The sequence below is a fragment of the Lagenorhynchus albirostris genome, chromosome 8 (genome assembly GCF_949774975.1).
Source record: "Lagenorhynchus albirostris chromosome 8, mLagAlb1.1, whole genome shotgun sequence".
NCBI classification, from domain to species: domain Eukaryota; kingdom Metazoa; phylum Chordata; class Mammalia; order Artiodactyla; family Delphinidae; genus Lagenorhynchus; species Lagenorhynchus albirostris.
The window spans coordinates 61,429,612-61,450,087 of record NC_083102.1 but is presented as its reverse complement, the minus strand read 5'-3'; the positions used below and the strand labels follow the sequence as shown (position 1 = coordinate 61,450,087).

General features: G+C 40.7%; 1 protein-coding gene across 14 annotated transcripts in view; it reads left to right on the top strand.

Moving 5' to 3' along the window:
* The window catches only part of ICA1 (islet cell autoantigen 1), a 144,812-nt gene that overhangs the window by 103,995 nt on the left and 20,341 nt on the right, over positions 1-20,476 (top strand). For 12 of the 14 annotated variants that reach the window (XM_060157090.1, XM_060157084.1, XM_060157089.1 and 9 more), the window contains 3 exons: positions 12,354-12,451; positions 14,721-14,773; positions 17,626-17,658. In XM_060157090.1, coding sequence (XP_060013073.1) covers positions 12,354-12,451; positions 14,721-14,773; positions 17,626-17,658 — 184 coding nt within the window. Of the gene's footprint in view, positions 1-12,353; positions 12,452-14,465; positions 14,568-14,720; positions 14,775-17,617; positions 17,659-20,476 lie in introns of all 14 variants that reach the window. The other 2 variants (XM_060157095.1, XM_060157083.1) reach the window with 2 other exon arrangements.

Genomic DNA, 20,476 nt, shown 5'->3' with positions numbered 1-20,476 from the left:
AACACACCATTGTAAAGCAATTATACTCCAATAAAGATGTAAAAAAAATTAAAATAAATAAATATTACATTAAGAAAAAAAGGTATGAGAGCTAGAGAGGCCGTTAGAAAATCTCATAAAAAGTAAAGGTTTGTTTCTATCACCAGCAATGTCTGTTGAAGCAAGCATCATTATTATAACAGACTCTAAATGTCAAAGAGAGAATTATGCCCCCTAGTAGGGTCTTTTTTACCACATCAGTATTCAATACAACAATAAGCCACAGCCATCCAAAAACACAGGTTTAACCTTGGTACTTGTCACTGGGAGATGAATTGTGGTGAACTTGAGCCTAATGATTGGCCCTCCTCCTTTAAAATACTTGTTTGACGTTGCCAAAGAGAAAATTGTGCAAGTCTAGTACACTTTATTACTTTTTACTTATTAACTTAAAATATACTCACTTAAGAAGACATTTTTCTTTCTTCCCTTACTTCTAACAAATATCATTTTATTCTGTGAGTACCATCCAATATAGAATATGATTTTTTCCTAACACTGCAGTCATATTTTCTAATTGAAGAAGCAACATTAAACTCAATGATTTCTCAACCCAAAAGGAACACATGCAAAATGTCAGGTTCTCAGTATTACAACTGAAGGTGGAATCACTTTGCTCTGTAATGGTTGCTGAGGGTGAATACATATCGAGATATGGAAGGGATTTGGGTTCTAAAAGGATTTTCAGAATGGTGACAGAACACAGGGTGCTTTGTTGCCAGGTTGTATCTCTGAAAGGAAGAGACTAGGAAAGAACTAGTTAAACTTCACCTTGAAATTACCTTCCTTTTAATTTTTCAGGCAGTTTGTAAGTAGGTCTCGACACTTTGCTTGACAAAACATTAAGAAGATTTTTCTTTTTTCTTTTGCCTTAAAACACCTCTTTGATTTTGAGATGCTTATAATGTCACTGCATCTACAAAAGTACTAAGACAGAAACACTTTAAGGCCGTGACCCTTTAATTGGAGGTCCCAAGAGGAACGCAAGACAGTCCCCTCACCTTGTTATGTACCTGACCTGACCCCAGACAGATCCCCTGGCCATCGAGTTTGTTTTTCCTGATCCCCTTGTCAGCTGGTCACTTACTCTTTCACTGGTGCTTGCTGACATGCTGCATAGTGTAAACAGTTGAACTATAGGCACTTGAGGGGACGGACCTTTCATTTCTTGTGCATCGTCCTTGGTCCAGCCAGATGTTCCGCACACAGCGAACCCGCAGCCTTCCTTATCACACTGGCTATGTTACAGCTGTTGGTAAGGACTGCATGCCTTCTCTGTGATTTACTGCTGCTTTCGGCGCCTTAGGAAGCAGCTATCCCGACCAAGGCAGATTGATTAAAATTATTATAACTCACACTACTCACATTTCTTACACAGGCCTGAGCAGAATCCCATGGATTAACCTTTGGTAAGGCAGCAAGTGTTAGGTTTTAGGGCATAAATGTGTGTCAGAGTTTATATTATAAGGAATACAAAGGTTATCAGTCATTTGAAAGACAACTGTACATAACACAAGTTGGCCAGATGGAAGATGAGATAATGCCTATCTCAGATACAGTTTTAAAGAGGTTCAGATTTGAGTTAATTGCATATAAAGTACAGTATAAAATCATGAAATGGAAGTTGTGCCACAAGCATAGAAGAATCCTATGTGTATCCCTGGCCTTCTGTGCTGAAGAAAATATGACTCCTTAAGTTTTGCTGTGATATCTTTCCTGCAGAGAGGACCAAGCTGATTATGCTAGAGGCTTTCTGGGCAGGGAATTTAGTGAAAGTTTGATGGCAGTGCTTCAGATATAATTCCAAATATTTTGGGCAGATGATTACCCACTGCCTTTTTTTTTTTTTTTGGTACGCGGGCCTCTCACTGTTGTGGCCTCTCCCGTTGCAGAGCACAGGCTCCGGATGCGCAGGCCCAGCGGCCATGGCTCACGGGCCCAGCCGCTCCGCAGCATGTGGGATCTTCCTGGACCAGGGCACGAACCCGTGTCCCCTGCATCGGCAGGCGGACTCTCAACCACTGCGCCACCAGGGAAGCCCCTACCCATTGCCTTTTACATCCCCCAAGCCTTCCTTAAATTATGGTTTAAGGAACAGTTTATAGTTCAATTGTAATATAAATTCGGTAGGAGCAATAATACATCTGTTAAGGTGTAATAAGATTATAATAATATTAAGGATGTTAAGTGTCCAGAAGTAAACCAAATAAACTATGCTTTTATTATCTCTTTAGAATGCTATTCATCTAGGCTTTCAGTGATGACATGTTATATTAGAATCTGAAGCTAGTAGCTAATTACTTTCTTTATATGGACTCAAACCCGTGTCATAGAACACTGTTATCACCCAGCCCATTACTGCACAGATGGAGGCGCATTGCATATCATACTGTATGCCACAAACTATGAGAACGAAAACCATGAATACCTTATGTATCACAGTCAAGCATGGACTATAACCTTACTTACCAACCCTCTTGCACTAATAATGTTTTAAAAATACAAGCCTTTTATATAAAAGATTTTGGCTTGATCAAATCATCTTTCAATACATATAGGTATACATATGTGTACACACATATGTATATATATGAGTGGCACTGTATATCAATAATGAATATTTTGAAATTTAATTAAATATTTTCATGGTTTACTTGTTCTTTGGATTTACCTAAGCAAATAGCCCCTTAAATGCCTTTTGGGATGCTGGCTGGAAAGAAAACATTGTCTTTGGGAAGGTGTGCCAAGCTCTGTTAATGAAAAGCAACCCATTTGCTTTCTTTGCTGTGGGGCGTAGTCTGAGTGTGTTGATAATTGTGCTATTGCAGCTGTATTTCCTGACTGTTAGTTTTATGCTTGATGAAGGATGATAATTAATGTGTTAAACACTCAGTGCATCCTGTTGGGAGGGAAGAGTCTTTTGCTGCAGAATTACAGAGATGTAACTCGTGTCCCAGAAGTTCGTTTTATTTCTAATGAGCCTTTCTCTAGAAAATATGTGTAATTCTTTCTTGTATAATATTTTTATTATAAAAGTGAATTGAGTCTTCACCTCACACAACTTGAAATTTTTCCAAGTGACGATTTTGACATTTTAGGAATATTTTGTGGTACTATTTTATGTGACAACAGCTATTACATTTTTATTCAGGCCTGACTATATCGATTCTACATTTATTGACATATTCCTTCATCATTCTAATTTCATGATAAATACATTTTTGTAGCATTTTAACTTTGTGGAAAATTTAGCCTTGAAATTTAAAGTTAACAAAAAAATTGTTAATCTAATAATTGTAACAGCTCAAGTTGAAAGTTGAAAGACTATCTTTTGAGTGGTTTCCCATAAAAGAAGCAATTCCCTAATCTCATATTTTCAAGCAATAAATATTTATTGGTTCATTACAATGCTACTAACATATAATTTTGCATGAATTATCATTAGTGTGTTAATTTTATACTGATTCCACATCATTCGGGAATGTCTTTTACATGGTAGAAATTATCAAGTCATGGGGATAGTGACTAGCCCTATCTTGAAAGCTTTTTTAGAGAAAGTAATTTAGACTAAGAGTTTAAAACATTTTTTTTTTTTTTTTGGAAGAAAACTAAAAGAAATGCTGTCTACAGGAAAGCAGTACCTGTCTTAAATTACCAGCCTTCAGATGTGGTCATGTTTGCTTCATCCTTTCAGGATGTCACTTACTTACACATTTCTCCACATATCCAGAACAGGCAACAGGAAAAAAAAATTTTTTTAAGAAAAAAAAAAAAATAGCCCTCAGGAGTCAAGTGACTTTTCATTGGAAAATCTAAAATTCTGTTTGTACCAGTGGCCTTTTCTCCCCTATCTGACGTGCCGGCACATGCGCTGAGTTGGATGTCTTTGTAGAGAAGTGAGCATTGGGCCCTTTGAAGACGTGGACACGCTCCCTGGGGGCTGGTTGAAGGGAAGGCATGTCCTTCTGCACTGGTATTTGTGAAGAGATGAGGACCTATATTGAATGGCAGTGGTCAGTAGCAGAGTGTAGTCCTGTGATGTGCCCCACTGCAGTGTCGTGGGGAGGAAAGCCGGTTTTTGACTCTGGTTATGGGATAAATCAAAGCATGTGGGAGCACAAGCCCTGGAGCCAGCCAGATCTGGCTCTGAGTCTAGCTCTGTCACTGCCCAGCCGTGTGGTGGTGGTGGTTGTGACTGTGGCAGCCTTGGTGCTCCATGGGCGGGGGGGAGTGGGGGAGGGATGGATTATTAAACATTCTGTCAGTGGATCCAGAAGACAGCCATTGGCGGTATCGATACAGAAGGGTTTGCTGTGGTTGTCGGGTTCTGGAGCCCAGCTTCAGTTACTTTCTTAGGCACCATTTTCACCCTAGGTTATTAGTTTTGCACAGGCAAGGCTTTATGGCAGTGGAATGGGAGGTCTCACTAACCTTGCCCAGGGAAACCCAACCTCCTCCCTCCCTGCTCCCCCAGACGCTCTGGCAGCCTTTCTGCCCTGCAGACCCTGGTCTGGGCTCAGGTCACTCCCACCAGGGATAGGAGAGGGCAGGGCCGGCCTGCACCCCAGAAAAGCAAGAGGGTGTCCCACCCCTGTAACAGGGCTAATTCTAAAAAATGCGCTTTGGCTTTGCAAGTGGCTCTTGGTCTGCGCCAAGATTTTAACTCTAAGGAAACCTGAATTTGAAAACCTAACTGTGCATGTTCAAAAATAACCATCGAAATGGATGTGCCACTGTTCCCTCCTCTCTCTCCTGGGGTCTAGGACTTAGCACTGTTATATGGAACATCATTCTGCAGACTCAAATGCTTTTAGTTCTAACAGTTCAAAAAACATCTCTTTCTAAATTTTGTTTTTCTCAAATTCGTATGCCTCACAGCCTTCTTCCACCCACCCCATTTCTCAGTTAATCACTTGAACATTTACCGACAAGCCACATGGCTCTGTAGTTACTTGCTTTGAAAATAAAGCCATAATAGTTTTTATGAAAATTGGGTAAATATCCCTGCAATGCAATTTTAGTTGCCAGTCCCAACATGGCAATTACTCATGGTGAACATCCAGAATATCCTTTTAGACTTTCAAGTTTTTTCTCAGTGTCTTTACTTTACACAGCATTTAGCAGAATGATGTTTTTCCCCAAGCTGCTCCAGGCCAGATCATTGCCAACAGCAAATTGGGCTGCATCCAGGTCACTGGGAGAGGAGCGGTAGAGAGACTGACCGTGGCTACCACTGAAATCTGAGGTATTTCAGATTGGATGGGGACACACCCAAGCGTGGCTGGTCATCCATTCATCCTTGATGACTGACATTGGTTCTTCAGGGCAGCTGGTAGCCCAGGCCCTGTTCACAACAGTAAGATGCTTCTCTCCTCACCACCTCTTCTTATTTTCCACCTCTTCCTTGAGGGAAAAGGAAAAAATATTAGCATTGTGTGCGTAGTTACTTTATGCCAGGCGTTCTGCTAAGGGTGAAGTGCAATAATGTCTAGAAGAATTTGTCATGGTACGTGGGACTCTAATGTACCAAGGTTGGGTCTTATAATGAATAATACGTTAGGTTCAGCATTGACATATAGAAAGTGCATATATTTTAGTTAATCCTCAAAGTAGCCTTGGGGAAGTGGGCATACTTGTTCTTGTTTCCATGTTTCAAATGAGGAAACTGAAGCTCAGAAAGGTCTAGTAATTTGCCCAAGGACACATGCCCAGTACATGGTAGATCTGGAAACAGGGATGCTTATGCTTCTTTCACTCTGCCTTGTGGCACTTCTTTCAGGTGGTGTTCTGGCTGTGAGACAGGAGGGTAGAGAAAGCAGAATCGCCACCTTTAAAAAGTACAGCTATAGGGCTTCCCTGGCGGCGCAGTGGTTGAGAGTCTGCCTGCCGATGCAGGGGATGCGGGTTCGTGCCCCGGTCCGGGAGGATCCCGCGTGCCGTGGAGCGGCTGGGCCCGTGAGCCATGGCCGCTGAGCCTGCACTTCCGGAGCCTGTGCTCTGCAGCGGGAGAGGCCACAGCGGTGAGAGGCCCGCATACCACAAAAAAAAAAAAAAAAAAAAAAAAGTACAGCTATAAATTTTCAATTAAAAATAGCACTTTAAAGTATTTTTTTCCATGTCCTGGCTGTTTTATTTATTTATTTATTTTTAACATCTTTATTGGGGTATAATTGCTTTACAATGGTGTGTTCGTTTCTGCTTTATAACAAAGTGAATCAGTTATACATATGTTCCCATAGCTCTTCCCTCTTGCGTCTCCCTCCCTCCCACCCTCCCTATCCCACCCCTCTAGGTGGTCACAAAGCACCGAGCTGATCTCCCTGTGCTATGCGGCTGCTTCCCACTAGCTATCTACCTTACGTTTGGTAGTGTGTATGTGTCCATGCCTCTCTCTCGCCCTGTCACAGCTCACCCTTCCCCCTCCCCATATCCTCCAAGTATTTGCTTGAAGGCGAAAAGCATCTTGTATATGTCAGTCTTCGAATACCATGGCCCTTCCTTTAGAATTTGAAATGAAGCCCTCTCCATCTCCTTGGTACTTCATATGAAAGGGGAGTTCAGTAGATATTCTTGGCCTGGTTATTCAATACAGTTTCTTAACTAGTTGTAGAATTGTAAAGACCTGGATTTAAATATTGCTTCTCCTTGTTAATGGTTGAATGGCCTTAAGCAAATTACTTCACCTCCCCTGATCTCCATGTCCATGTCAGGAAATCGGAAGGACAGTGTTTATCTGGGTTTTGAGAGATGTATGAAACATGGAATGCGGTACGTAACACAAAATGAGCCCTTAAGACATCTAATTCCTTTTAGATCTTTAAAAGTCATTGATAAGAAAGCACGTTTTGAGTGCTTACTATGAGCTTGGTACTCTGCAAAGACATTATCTCAGTTAATCCTCACAATGTCCCAAGGATGGTTTACTTGTCTCCTTTGTTCTGATGGGTAAAGAGAGGCTCCCGGGGGTGAAGACCCTTTACCAGGGCACAGCACTACGTGAACTATTTCCGAAGTCCATCTCTTTCTAGTACACTATGATGCCTTCCCAGTACTAATTTTCCATCTTTTTTTTTGTTGTTGTTGTTGTGCCGGGTCTTAGTTGTGGCATGCGAATTCATAGTTGCGGCATGCGTGTAGGATCTAGTTCCCTGACCAGGGATCAAAGCCGCATCCCCTGCACTGGGAGTCGAATTCTTAACCACTGCACCACCAGGGAAGTCTCCATCTTATTTTAAAGAATAGACTGTGTTTATTTTTCTGTAGTTTTACTGTTTAACTTTTTTGTTCTACAGTAGAATTCAAGAGTACCTTCTGGTCCTAGATTAATTTGTGTTCCTTGTACAGTGCCTTTATAAATTTATAGCTGCATGGGTGGGGAGGACATGTGAGCTAAATGTCCATAAATTATGTGGCTCATACACATCATCATGGCCTCTGCTTTTTATTCCTCATGTGCTACTAATTATAAAATCACAAATATACACAAACCCAACTGAGTTCAGCATCTTTTAACCATGCCGTGCTATTTTGAGCACTTTTATTTCCTTTTATAAACAATTATTTGGCACCTTTATATACATATCGTGTAATTAATGGGAAGTAGCCTAAGAAAATTAAAAGTAATAAAGATTAGAGGAAACGTTACCCAGTTGTCAAAGTTAAACATTAAATTTAGGTCGTTAGATGAGGGCTGATTGCTGTTCTTTTGCCTGTGAAATTTGTTTTGCTGAGTAGTTTTGCTTTCATTCAGATGAATGTTGCTGTTGCTTTTATTTTCCTAATACAGGAAGTAGTAACTCCCTTTATTATATTAAGCTGTTTCCTTTCTAAGACACTTTTGCAAGCTCGGTCTGTAAGTTTCCTCTGTCACGCTGATCTTACATATTGTGTGTGTGCTTCCTGAAACCATTTAAGCATTGATGGAAACTATTAGCATGTCAGTGCAGCCTTAACAGAGAAAGGTTACTTGGTCTAAAAACATTCCCTCCTTCACAGAGAACCTTTCAGTCTTATATGATGTTGTATTGCTTCTAATTCATAGTGATTTTCCCAAGCAATTTTAATGAAGGGCCTAGAAGGTTTGGGGTTTAGAAACAGAATGCTTTGACGTTTTATTTCTGGACATGGATTTGAACATGGCTTCCATCAGCCAGTGATTCAAACTACTTCCATCTGATGGCTGCCTTGTCTGCACAGTCAGCCAGGCGTCTTAGATTCATTTTGCCTGAGCAGATGTTCACGTCACACAGAAGATGCTGTCACCTCTGACTTTTAAGGATGCTACAGGGTTAAGCGTTTTCAGCTGAGTTTTGGACTTTAATCTGAAGAATTCACCTCTACCCGCCTGCCCCCAGTTGGGCCTTTATAATCAAACCTTGGAAAACGTCGTGATTCACCATGTAGAATATCCTGTATCTAACAGTCACACCCGGGAACTGATTTTGAAGGAGGAAAGCAGACATGATTTGTCCTCCATAATGTTTTAGAGTTCCTCTAAGCCTCTTTATATCTTCAATGTGTACCATCTTTTGTAAGAAACAAGTTCCATATGTGGTGTTGCAGGGTTTTTTCCCTTGCTCTGTAGAGGAACATATAGCTTAGTTTGATCTAAAACTCTCTCTTGCTTCAAGAGACGCCTTCTGAAAATGTTCTAAAATTGATTGTGTTAATGATCACACAACTGTGACTATATTGTAAACCATTGAATTGTACACTTTAAATGAGTGAATTCTGTGGTATGTGAATTATATCTCAGTAAAGATACACACACACACGAGTCCTCTTAGTTCAAAATTCTAATATTTAATAAATAAGCCCATGTGCTCAGTATTAATTTTGCTTATGATTTTATAAGCCTTTTCACATGATTCCCCTAACCTTTGAATTTCTTAGCTAAAGAGCTCTAATTTTTGCAGTTTAACCTTATGTACATTAATTTATCAACCAACAGGTGCATACACAGCACCTCACTTGAGTGGCAACAACAAAATTGTTTTAAGGACAATGGTAATAGAAGGAAGGAAGGAGTGATTGTCACAGGAATTATTAATAATAAAGTAGCAATTGGAACTGCAGCCATTCTGTTGGTGAAGCACAATAGTGACTTAACCGTGATGGTGGTGACAGGGGGCCAACAATTGAGTGCCTGCTAATGGCCCAACAGGAGCAGGGGTTGAAAAGAAGGAATAAGTGGTTTACATCACAAAGGGGTTGTCTGAGAGCTGCTGGAGTGTGGTTCTGAGGGGAGGTCAGGCTAGAGACAGAAGGGATGATAACCATGGAGCTGTCAAGGGCATCTCAGGGGCTTAGGCGAGCACTGTGGCAGCTAGACATGGCCGGCTGAGAGCAGCTGTCCTGGCCCTGCCACTGCTGATTGATACAAAGGAAATGCAGAGAGAAGATAACTGAGCAAACCAGGAGGCCTGAGCAAAGCGTCACAGAATCTAAAAGCAAGACTTGGAGCCGGCGGAGCCTTCTCTGGAAATTCTCCTGGCTTCACTTTGACCAGGGCTGGACCACTCTTTAGAGAATAAAACTGCTGGAAGTGGGGTGTGTATGAGTGTGTGTGTGAGTGCCGTGATTGGCAGCTCAGTTGAAAAGAGTAAGTCCTTGACATCTGTTCAACTACTCCTTGTGGTTGCACATTTCCAAAATGCACACACACACACACACACACACACGTGCCCAGCTTTTACCAGATGCCTTTGGGTGTACACACACACACACACACACACACATATATGAAGAACACCAAGACTATGGTCCATATTCCAATTGCTTCATTTGTTCCAATGCTGTCCTTCATAGCATTTCCCCCTCCAGCCAAGGATCATAGAGTCCATTTAGTTGTCATGCAGTAGAGAGACAGAAAGAGCAAAAGAGTATAAGGAAACTAATGGGGGCAAAATGTTAAGTATTGAGGAATGTGGGTAAAGGAACGTTCTCCCTGTGTGACCCCTGTTGACCTCTTTATCCCAGTCTCATGAGACTTGTCCTGTTACCCACTACTCTACAGCCGAAACAAGCCAAGCTGTTCCTACCGCTAGGCCTTTGCACCTGGGGCCCGTGGTTCTCCTGAGCTGCACGTGGATGGCTCCTTCCTGCCATTTAGCTCTGAGTTGAAATATCACTTCTAAGAGAGGACATTCCTGCTACCTGCTACCTTATGACCCAGTCACTTTCTATCCCCCTATATCAGTTCTCTGCCTGGATCCATCACTAGCTTATGATTTTGTCTGTCTTGTGCACCATGTATCCCCAGCACCCGAAACAGCCCCTGGCCTTGGGATGTGCTCAAACACTATTCACTGACTGAGTGTACTAATCTAAATGTCCAGAAATAGGGAATCATTAAAAACTATGGCAGTGCCTTATGGATGTGGTTTAAGCAAGAAAATGCGTCAGAATCCTAATCGGGACATACATTCAAAGAGAACATTTAGCCCTACCTTAGAATATTGGCAATATAAATTAAACATTTATATTTTTTAATTCAATATTAAATGTTTAAGATATATAAAATCTTCTTTATATTCTGCACTCAAATTGTTTTAATTATGAAATATCTACATACATTAAATTGGTTAAGAGGGCATCTATGCTCTATAAAAATATCTACTATACAAACAAGGATTCCAATTGTATAAGTCGTATGAGTAAGAAAAAAAACAGAAAGGAAATATTATAAAACTAATAACTATTTTAGGGAAATGGAATTACGAGTAATTTTTCCTTTTTTACTTCCCAAACATTCTACATGTGGTTTTATTACTTTTCTAATTAAAAAAATATTTTTAAAAGACAAAACATAATACAGGATATGTATAATGAAATACTAATAAAACTGTAAGTGCAGTTAGGAGATGGAAGGACGTTCTTGAATTTGGCATGCTCAGTGAATGACGCTTTATGAAAAATGGTAGTAACTGGTCTGGACTTTGCAGAGACTGATAGGACTTTGAGGACAGACAGATAGGTAGAGAGAGCTTTTTAGGTTAAAGCAGCAGAATGAGCAAAGATAGGAAGGGAGCAACTAGCACACAGGAGACCGTGAGGAGAGAAGCCTAATTGAACGGAAGGACATGTGAGGTTAGTGGGAATGCATCTGGAAGAGTAGGATAGGGTCACATTTTAGAAGATCTTTTAAATTGGTCAGAGAAGTTTAGACTAGAAATGGAAGGAAATAAGAAACTACAATGGGTTCTTGAGAAAAAGGGTAATGTGATGGCCTGGGTGTTATAGGAAAATTATTCTAGCAGGAAGAGTGACACCAGTGTCCATCTAGTGTCCATGGCAGACACCAAAACCAATCACAGCTCCACTCTGCCAAGACTCAGCCTTCAGACCATCTTCAACCAGCCCTCTGGTCAGCCCTCAGTAATCAGTCCGAGTTGGCATATGAAAAGTTATTGCCTCCTCTGTGTGTGTGTCATACTAGAAAAGTGAGGAATGGGAAGGAGACAGGAACAGAGAGGTGAAGACCCAAAGGATGAGGACTTTAATAGTTCTGAGAATATAAGCAGGATAAGTATCTTGAGATATTTCTTTTTTGTTTGTATTATAATTAGGCCAGAAATGGAGATCTTTGTATATAACTCATTATTCAGTTGTTACAGGGATGTTTTGCTTTTTCAGGCTTTGTCACTGGTGTACAGTTCCTTGGCACTTTTTGCTTTTTAAAAAAAAAAAAAAACACCTTTCCTTAAATATTTAATAAACTGTAAGAACAGTCGCTCAAAGGAATTATGTGCCCAAAAAAGACTCTCACCCGTTTTTAACCTACAAAGATTTGGACGCACCTGCTCTGTCCACTCGTGGGAGTTAACTTGTCAGAATTTGTTAAGTCACTATTTTGGGTCTGAAAAAAAAAGGGTTTGTTTCCTCTTGTTTTTTAAAAAATAAGCTGTTTTATATTGCAAAATAGCAAACAAAATTAAAAATAAAATTGTCTCATCTTTGGGGGAGAGAAAGCTTCTACTCTGTCAGTGTGTGGGCTGCAAGCAGAACAGAATGTTTATCTTAGCTGCATGTTAAAGATGGAACATAAAGTTAGCAATAGCCAAAAGGCCTTCTTTTGAATAACTTATCACAAAAGGGAAAAACATAAATCTAGTGGCAAAACAACTCTCCTTTATAAGCTAGTATTTCTTGGATAGGTCTGAGAACATCCAACATTTCATTTCTGTCCACTTGTTTGGTTCAAGCTTACCTCCCCAAACCTCTAATTCAGGGTTTGATTCCTGGGACCAGTGGCAGTTGAGTTTTTAATTGACCTTTCATTTTCTTTTGTTTTCTTTCCTATTATCCTGATCAAGAGCTTACAAGACCCTATGAAAAAGCTGGTTGAGAAAGAAGAAAGGAAGAAGATTGCCCAGCAGGAAAGTGCAGAGGCCTCAGTGGAGGAACCAAGTCAGTAAGTCACGGCTCCTTCTCTTGGCAAACCTTTCTTCCCACAGGTAAGGCCACCGCCATCCTCGCAGACCGAGTCTGCCAGGGTTTCTGACACAGGGTGACTGCTTTACTTCCTCACTTCTCTGAGTAGATGTACTAAAATTGAGGCCAAACTCCTCCCCTCACATATTCCTGCTAGGCCGGGACTCACTTATCCCAAGAAGAGACCCCTTTCTGGGGTCTTAGGAAGGGCAACTTGTGAGGAGTTGACTGGGGCAAGAGAGGGTAAAGGTCCCCAGTACTCCCTGGCCTCAGACCCAGCTTCCTGCTCTCTGGGATTTCTGCACCCCATCTATTCCTTTTGTCACCATCAGTTACAAGATCCTGTCCTAGATAGGAAATCCCCGGCTTTTCTCTCATAGAAGGAAATAACTTATTAGCTTACTTCACAACACATGTAGTACTCAGGTGTTATGATACACAAGTGTTGGGTCTTGACATTTTGTTTCTACGTGCAGACTTTCTGTTTCCTCCTCTGTGAAGCGGAGAGCAGCTTTGAGCGCAGGAAGTGACTCTCCATCATCATTTCTTGCCTCTTTACAGAGAAGCCTCCTCCAGTCATTTTTAAACACTGAGATGAACTTTTCAACATATATGCTGCATGATTCCTCAACTCATACAGCAAGGAGAAGGTTTACATGTGAACCTATGTCTTTTTCTGTTGAGATGTCATAGCCTGTGGGAATGGGGTTAATCTTGAGCTGGCTAACCTAGTAGATTACCTTACTTCCATTTGTTCTTCCTTTTCCACACAAAAAAGTTTAGATGACAATCTTGTGCTAAAACAGGTTTACATTTTTACTGTGTTTCTAAATCAGGTTTTAAATATCTTTTTTGTCTGATGGAAGTATTTACCACCAAGGGTAGCCTTCTTTAATTTTATTTATTTATTTATTTATTTTGCGGTACGCGGGCCTCTCACTGTTGTGGCCTCTCCCGTTGTGGAGCACAGGCTCCGGACGCGCAGGCTCAGCGGCCATGGCTCACGGGCCCAGCTGCTCTGCGGCACATGGGATCTTCCCAGACCGGGGCACGAACCCGTGTCCCCTGCATTGGCAGGCGGACTCACCACTGCGCCACCAGGGAAGCCCGCCTTCTTTAATTTTAAAGCAAATACTAGAAAATTCCTGTAGTGCAGAACAAAGACAATTTTTCACTGTAGGAACAGCTATAGAATGTGCTCTGAATCTAGTACAATTGACTATTTGAGGGGGAAGCAATTTAACCTATTACTGTTAGTAATGGTGATGCTAGCTACCATTTAGTGAGCACCTACTGTGTATGAAACACAATGCCAGGTGCTTTATTCATGTTATCTCAACTCATTCTCATGATGACCCTCCGTGTAATTAACATAGGCATTTCCCTGTTGTGTTAATGATGGAAGTGGGGCTCAGAGAGGTTAAGGGACTGCCCATGGCCCCTAGTATAGTAAGAGGCAGGGCCTGGAGTGAGTTCTGGTGCCTTTTTTTCACCATATATGTTACTGCAATCAAAGTAAAGCATTAACTTTTACTTAGAGAGGAACCACCGAAGATTAGTTTTGGGTGGTTAGTTTTAATTAATTTCATATTTCTTCATTATTTTTAGTACTTCCTTTTTTAAAGCTCAAAAAGTATAAAAGTAACTAGTTTAAATGACAATGAAATTTAATAAGAATTTTGTTCAGAAATGGCAGGTAAAGTGAACCACTTCGCTAGGAGGGGGATTCAGAGGCACCAGCTGAATCTCAGGGTGGTGATGTATCTGTGCCATCATCTTACCCATGAATAGTGAGAGTTCAGTAGGCAACAGTCTTGTGGATTTGAGAATGATCCTGCTTTCAGCCTTATGTAATTTAGCTAGCCTCCTGAGGTATCCTCTCCTGTAACACCACGAATCAGAATAAACACCTGCTTGCCCATCAGTTTTTTAACTATGTTTTTAAAGTGATAACTGTAAGTATCTATCTTTGTTATACATAACTGCCCACCTAGATATTTACAGAATATGTGCCTTGGCATGAAACTAAATTCAGACATTAAGATACTACTAACCAGTTTTAATACAGGGACAGAAGAAAGCCAGCAAATTTATTTCTTCTTCCAAAAATATATAGCATGTAAATGACTGTATGTTCATATTGTGTGTGTGTGTATGTACAGTAATAGATATTGTACAGAAAATCTGGCCCTATCATAAGTATAACATTTTCAGAACAACATTACTAAACTTTGTTTTTTAATTTTAAGGTTAATTTCATTAGAGGATGAAAACCAGCACAAGGAATCCTCTAGTTTTAAGAGTAAGTTTCGATTTTTATTTAGAATTGCTTCTGAAATACTGCTGCACAACAGCCAGCTCATTTTCTTTTTCAGTAAACTTCTTCTAGACCTTTTTTTCCAATTGAGAAAATTCTATATTAATTTGCTTCCTATCATTTAAGTTTTAAATTTTCAGATATCAGTGCTGTTGACCCTATAGCATTATTGAGAGAGGTTGTATATTTTGAACTAGAAAAAGCATCATTAGTCATTTCAGCAGCAGCCTGTCAGGGGAGCATCACTATTGATACTATTTCTTTTACAACAGGTGATAACATTTCTGCTATTACCATTACGAGTTGTAACTGCCATTTGGGCTGTAGAGATGGTTGCAAAGAGATTACATGATGACATCAGGGGAGTTCGATTTTGGCTGTGTCATGGGGTGTGTATTGGTCATGGTTGGGAACAGATGGCAGAGCTCAGACACTGCTCTTCCAGGTGGTTCCTGGGCCTGCTCAGTACTGAGTGGCGCCAGATCCCTCTGGCGTACTGACCCTCGTGTGGTCGGAAGAGGGATCAGAGCACTGGTGGACCAGACAGTGTGCTTTGAAGGGCTTGTCAGCTATTCCTGCCTTCTGCTATTACAGCCCATTCATTCACTGGTGCGTTCTCGCATGAGGAGCATGGGGTAGGGTAAAGTGTGACAGAACTCAGGATGGAAAGCTGAGCCTTTCGCTGGGACTCAAATTCTTGGAGATGCAGGGGAAAGTTTTATAGGTAATAGGAAGAGAACTAAAATTACCCCAACTGCCTGTTCAGCCTGGCCCTCTCGGAATGTATCTGCCTCTGCCCTTTGCTGGGGCAGCCTTTCCAGGAGACAGGAGGGGGCAGATTACACCCTAGAACTCCCCCTCTCTTCCATCTCTTCCCTTCACACTCTGTGTTCCTTCCTACTTTTCCAACCACATCACCTACTTTATTCTTCTCCCATTTACTGCTTCCTTTGCTTTTCCCCCATCTGTCTTTCAACAGGGGAAAAAAAAAAAAAAACTATCACTTTTTTGCCTCTACAGCTTGGCTTCGTGTCATCCCTTCGTGCTTGTATGCCTTCACTTACTCATGTACTTCTTCATTTGTTCAGCGGATGTTAATTGAGAGCCACCTCTGTGGCGGACACAGCACAGGGCTCTGGGCCCATGGTGATGGACCCTTCCAGGATGGGGCTTACAGTCAAAAGGGGAAGCAGGTGGTAACCTAACAATTACACAAGTAACTGGGCAACTCCAACTTGGGTGTGGGCTGCAAGGGCGATGGGCCTGTGTGTTAGGGTGACTTCACCTGTTCGAGGGCATCGGGGAACTGGCTAAGTCAAGGCTACTGCAAGACCTATCAAAGCAAAAGAAACAGCCTGGGCAAAGACTATGATCCAGGGAGGACCAGGGGAAGGTCAGAGGAACAATGTCCTAGAGGTTGACGGAGGGAGTAAGTGGTAGAAGAAGCCAGAGAGGCAGGCTGGCCATGTAAGAGTCTCTGACTGTATTGTCAGAGACTCTTACAATATTGTAAGGGTGTATTGTATCACCCTCCAGCCTCAGGATCATGCGGGGCTGACAGCACGAATCCTGTGGGAATCTAAGTAATCGAATAGAAAAATTTTAGTTTTGTGGGAAAAATGTAAACTCCAGTTGATTCTATTTCTATTCAAATTATCAATAGAGATCGTTTATTTATACAACATGCGACAGTACAGGGGGATCAGATTTTCTCTCTGTGCCGTATGTTCACTTGCTTGTGGTAGCTGCATAATATTTTGAGATCGTAAATGTTGATTTCCTTCTTTTACATATACACAGAATGGAGCCCATTATAATGAAGTGCGATCTGTCCTTTATTCTGGGACCTGTAGAAAGTCTAATGTACCTATGAGCAAACCAGGTTTTAAGGTCGTTATATTGTGCGTACACACGCACACGCACACGCACACACTTTATCAGGCAGAAGGTACAAAGAGTTCCCATCTATGCCCTGCCCCCCGCACATGCATAGTCACCCCCGCTAGCAACATCCCCCGCCAGGGTAAACAATCAGTGAACCAACACTGACATATTATTATCTCTCAGATTCCATAGTTTCCATTAGATGTTGTACAGTCTGTAGGTTTTCACAAATGTTTAATGCCATGTATCCACCACATGCAGAGTACTTTCACTGTCCTAAAAATCCCCCGTTGCTTCACCTATTCAACTTTCCCTCCCCCAAACTCCTAGCAACCACTGATCTTTTTATTGTCTCCATAGTTTTGCTTTTACCAGAGTGTCATATAGTTGGAATCACGCTGAATGTCGCCTTTACAGGTTGGCTTCTTTCACCCGTAATCTGCCCTTTTATTTTAGCCAGGCCCACGTGGCTGAGGTTCCTTAGCGCACCGTCACTCGATCTTCTGGTACTTAAGTCACACATTTGTCCGTAGAAGGAGAATTGTTGATCAGTGTCATATAGTTTTCTACCAAACAAAACAAGGATTCAGGGCTGTTAACTCAGCATTCATGGAGAGCCAGCAGCTTGGGTAAATTATCATCTGAGGACCACTGCTTCTGTGTGAGTGAGTTTGTGGATACCATTTCTTCCTGAAGCCATGTATTTACCTTAGCGTTAGTATATGAACACACACACCTTTCTGAATCGGTGATAACCAAATGCATGTGTTATATTTACAGCTGAAGATGGAAAAAGTGTTTTATCTGCCTTAGACAAAAGCTCTATACATAATGCATGCTCAGGTAGTCTAGATTAAGGAAAACAACTCAATTTTAGTAATTTGACTCAAACTCCTTACAAAATGAAAATGACTCAATTTTCTTTTCTTTCTTCTCCTCTAATGAACCTATAGATGAACTATTAGACATGAAACTCGAGGAAGGTGGTAAGATTTATGCATTTCTTTGGGGTTATAATTTGTTTAATATTTTAAATACTGTTGTTACATGCAGGAAAATGTAATTTTTATCTTTTGAATAGCTTTGCATTCCCAAGCAATTGTTTTTAGGTGACTGTCATTTGTCTTTATAAGTGACTTCAGATATGCTCAAGCACAAATAGTATGTGTAGATCTGTCATCTTTAGTGTAATTACATAATGTTCAAACTACTAAAGCTAAAAGCTATTATGTCAGAGGTTGAATGCTGGAGTAGAAAAAAAACATGGCTTTCAGAATCAGACAGACCTGAATTTAGATATGGTTCTCCTAGAAATGATCTCTATGGCCTTAAGTAACTTGCTTCGTACTTAAACTCTTTTAGCCTCAGTTGTTCTCATTTGTAAATTGGAACCAGTAGCAACAGTCTTGCTGGGTTATTGCCAGGATTGGAGATCAAGTATGCAAAGGGTCTTTCATCGTCTCTGACACAGGGACACTCTCCAAACGGTAAGCAGAGATGGTAGGACTAGAAATGTTGCCCTGCTGGGACTTCCCTGGCAGTCCAGTGGTTAAGACTCTGCACTTCCACTACAGGGGTCGCGGGTTTGATCCCTGGTTGGGGAACTAAGATCCCACGTGCCGCGCATAGTGTGGCCAAAAATAGATAAATTTTTTTAAATAAATAAATAGATTATAAATTATGCATTTAGGCAATTTTCAAAAAAAGAAAAATCTAATTAAAAAAACAAGAAAGAAAGAAATGTTGCCCTGCTGATGTACTGTGCTTATCTTCATTGAACCTTAGTTAAATGCACAGGGAAAGCTTGCCTGGCCAGGTCCCACACCCAAGTTCACCAGACCTAAAATCATTTACTAAATAACCCCCCACAAGAGATTCCAGAACTATGGATTTGGATGAGACATGCCTAGTCTTAAGCGATCCCAAGAAATTGAGTGTGTTCAGCTTGGTCATAGCCTTTGCTTTCCATCCTACCCCTGAGATTGTCAGCCAAATTCTAGAGCACCCCTTGCCCTGGGTGGCTGGCATACCGTCTGCCCTGGTCTTACAGGTTTCTTACAGGACTAGAAGTGGGCCAAGGTCATCCTGCCAGCCCCAGTTACCTAGGGCTGATGATTTTCTCTACTCAGTCTTTGCTTGATTTGGATTTAATTCCCAGAGTGTGAGAGGAGAAACCCTGGAAAACAGGACATTGGTTAAAGTTTTTTCAAAATTGGAAAGGCATCACAACTCTAGCACTAAGTTTCCAAGCCTTTAAAAAAAAAAAAAAAAGTTTCCAAGGCTAAGGCATATAAACTTGAGGGCAGAAACCCACTTTCCTTACTAATTTTTCATTCTAGGCAACACACTGTGCAGTATTTCATGAATGTCCATGCATATTTATCAGAATGTCTACTTATTTGTAAATACTGAAATCACACCAGGGTATGAAAGTAAAAAAGCAAATAATTAATGCAGATTGCCATCACATGGCCTATATTTTCATAAGAATGTTTCTCCCTTGGCTTAAGGATAGAATATTTTGATGAAATAAAAGTGCTTTTAAACAAATTATTTTTTGGAGGGGGAAAATATTTCAGTCTTACAAAGGTGAGATAAGGATAATAATGTAACAAGTAATAGGTACCCACCACCTAGTTTTAGCAAGTCTTAACATTTAACAGATTATTTATAATTATACATAAGCTTCAAGTTATTTTGATAGGAATATGATTTATCCTATTCCCAACCTCTTGTTTATATAGTTTGCTCTTTGCTTTTATTATCTCCTATTTAATTTCATTATTTTAATAAACATAATTTTTGAGTAGGTGGTATATTCACATTGGTGCAAAAATCAAAATGATATAAACGTATACAGTAAAAAAAACAAAAGCAAACCTCTCACTCCCATTGCTGCTGCCCACTCTCCTCTCTATTCCAACATTCCCATCCCTTAGTGCATCCCTCCAGTGTTTCTTTACACAGACACAAGCACATTTGAGTCTATAGTCTCGTGTTTCCCTGCTTCTTCCAAAAAAAGTTTCTTGGTTTTGGTTTTTGACTTTTTAAACTTGGTTATAGTGGTACAGCACTAACCCAGTAGCCATGCCTTTATTCACAGAATTAAGTCAGAACTGCTAACTGCCCAAGATACAGGCTTACTTTCATGAGCTTCTTCTAACACATGTGCCAAGATATGTTGGAATAAGATTGATATCTTTCTCCTTATTTAAAACACCTCATTGGTTTGTAGTTACAATCTTTGTTTCCTAGAATTGTGGCTCATATACTTTTTTTTTTTGAGCACTCAACTTAATTCTGAAGATAAAGAGATGAATGTGCTCTTCCTCAAAATGTGTACTTGTTCTCAGGCAGAAAAATTGATTTACAAATTTTCTTGGTTAAATGCAGTGTCACATAATTTCTCCTTTCCCTTTATCTCTGCCAACCCACAAAGCCCCCCTTGAGTCACCAGCCGTGCTTTCCCTCTATCTGCCTCTTATGCGTCCGCAGCCCCAGGGGTAGCATCAGCTTAAAAATTAACATGGCCACGAGTATAAAAATATTCTCTCAGTGTACAGAGAACTTGCGGTGATGGAAGAAAAGAATACTCTTAATTAGTTGACTTCCAAATGTGTGCCCTTCGGAAAACTGCCAGAAGGCCCAAATCCTGAATTAAAATACTGATTATAATATGTAAGACATTAAACAATCAAGAAATAAAAAGAGCTTAATCCAGGGATGGCTGACTTTATAGGACTGGGGGAGCTGTAAGCTCTAGCACCCTGCTGCTTGGAGGCTGGTTCACCCCCAGTGGTGATT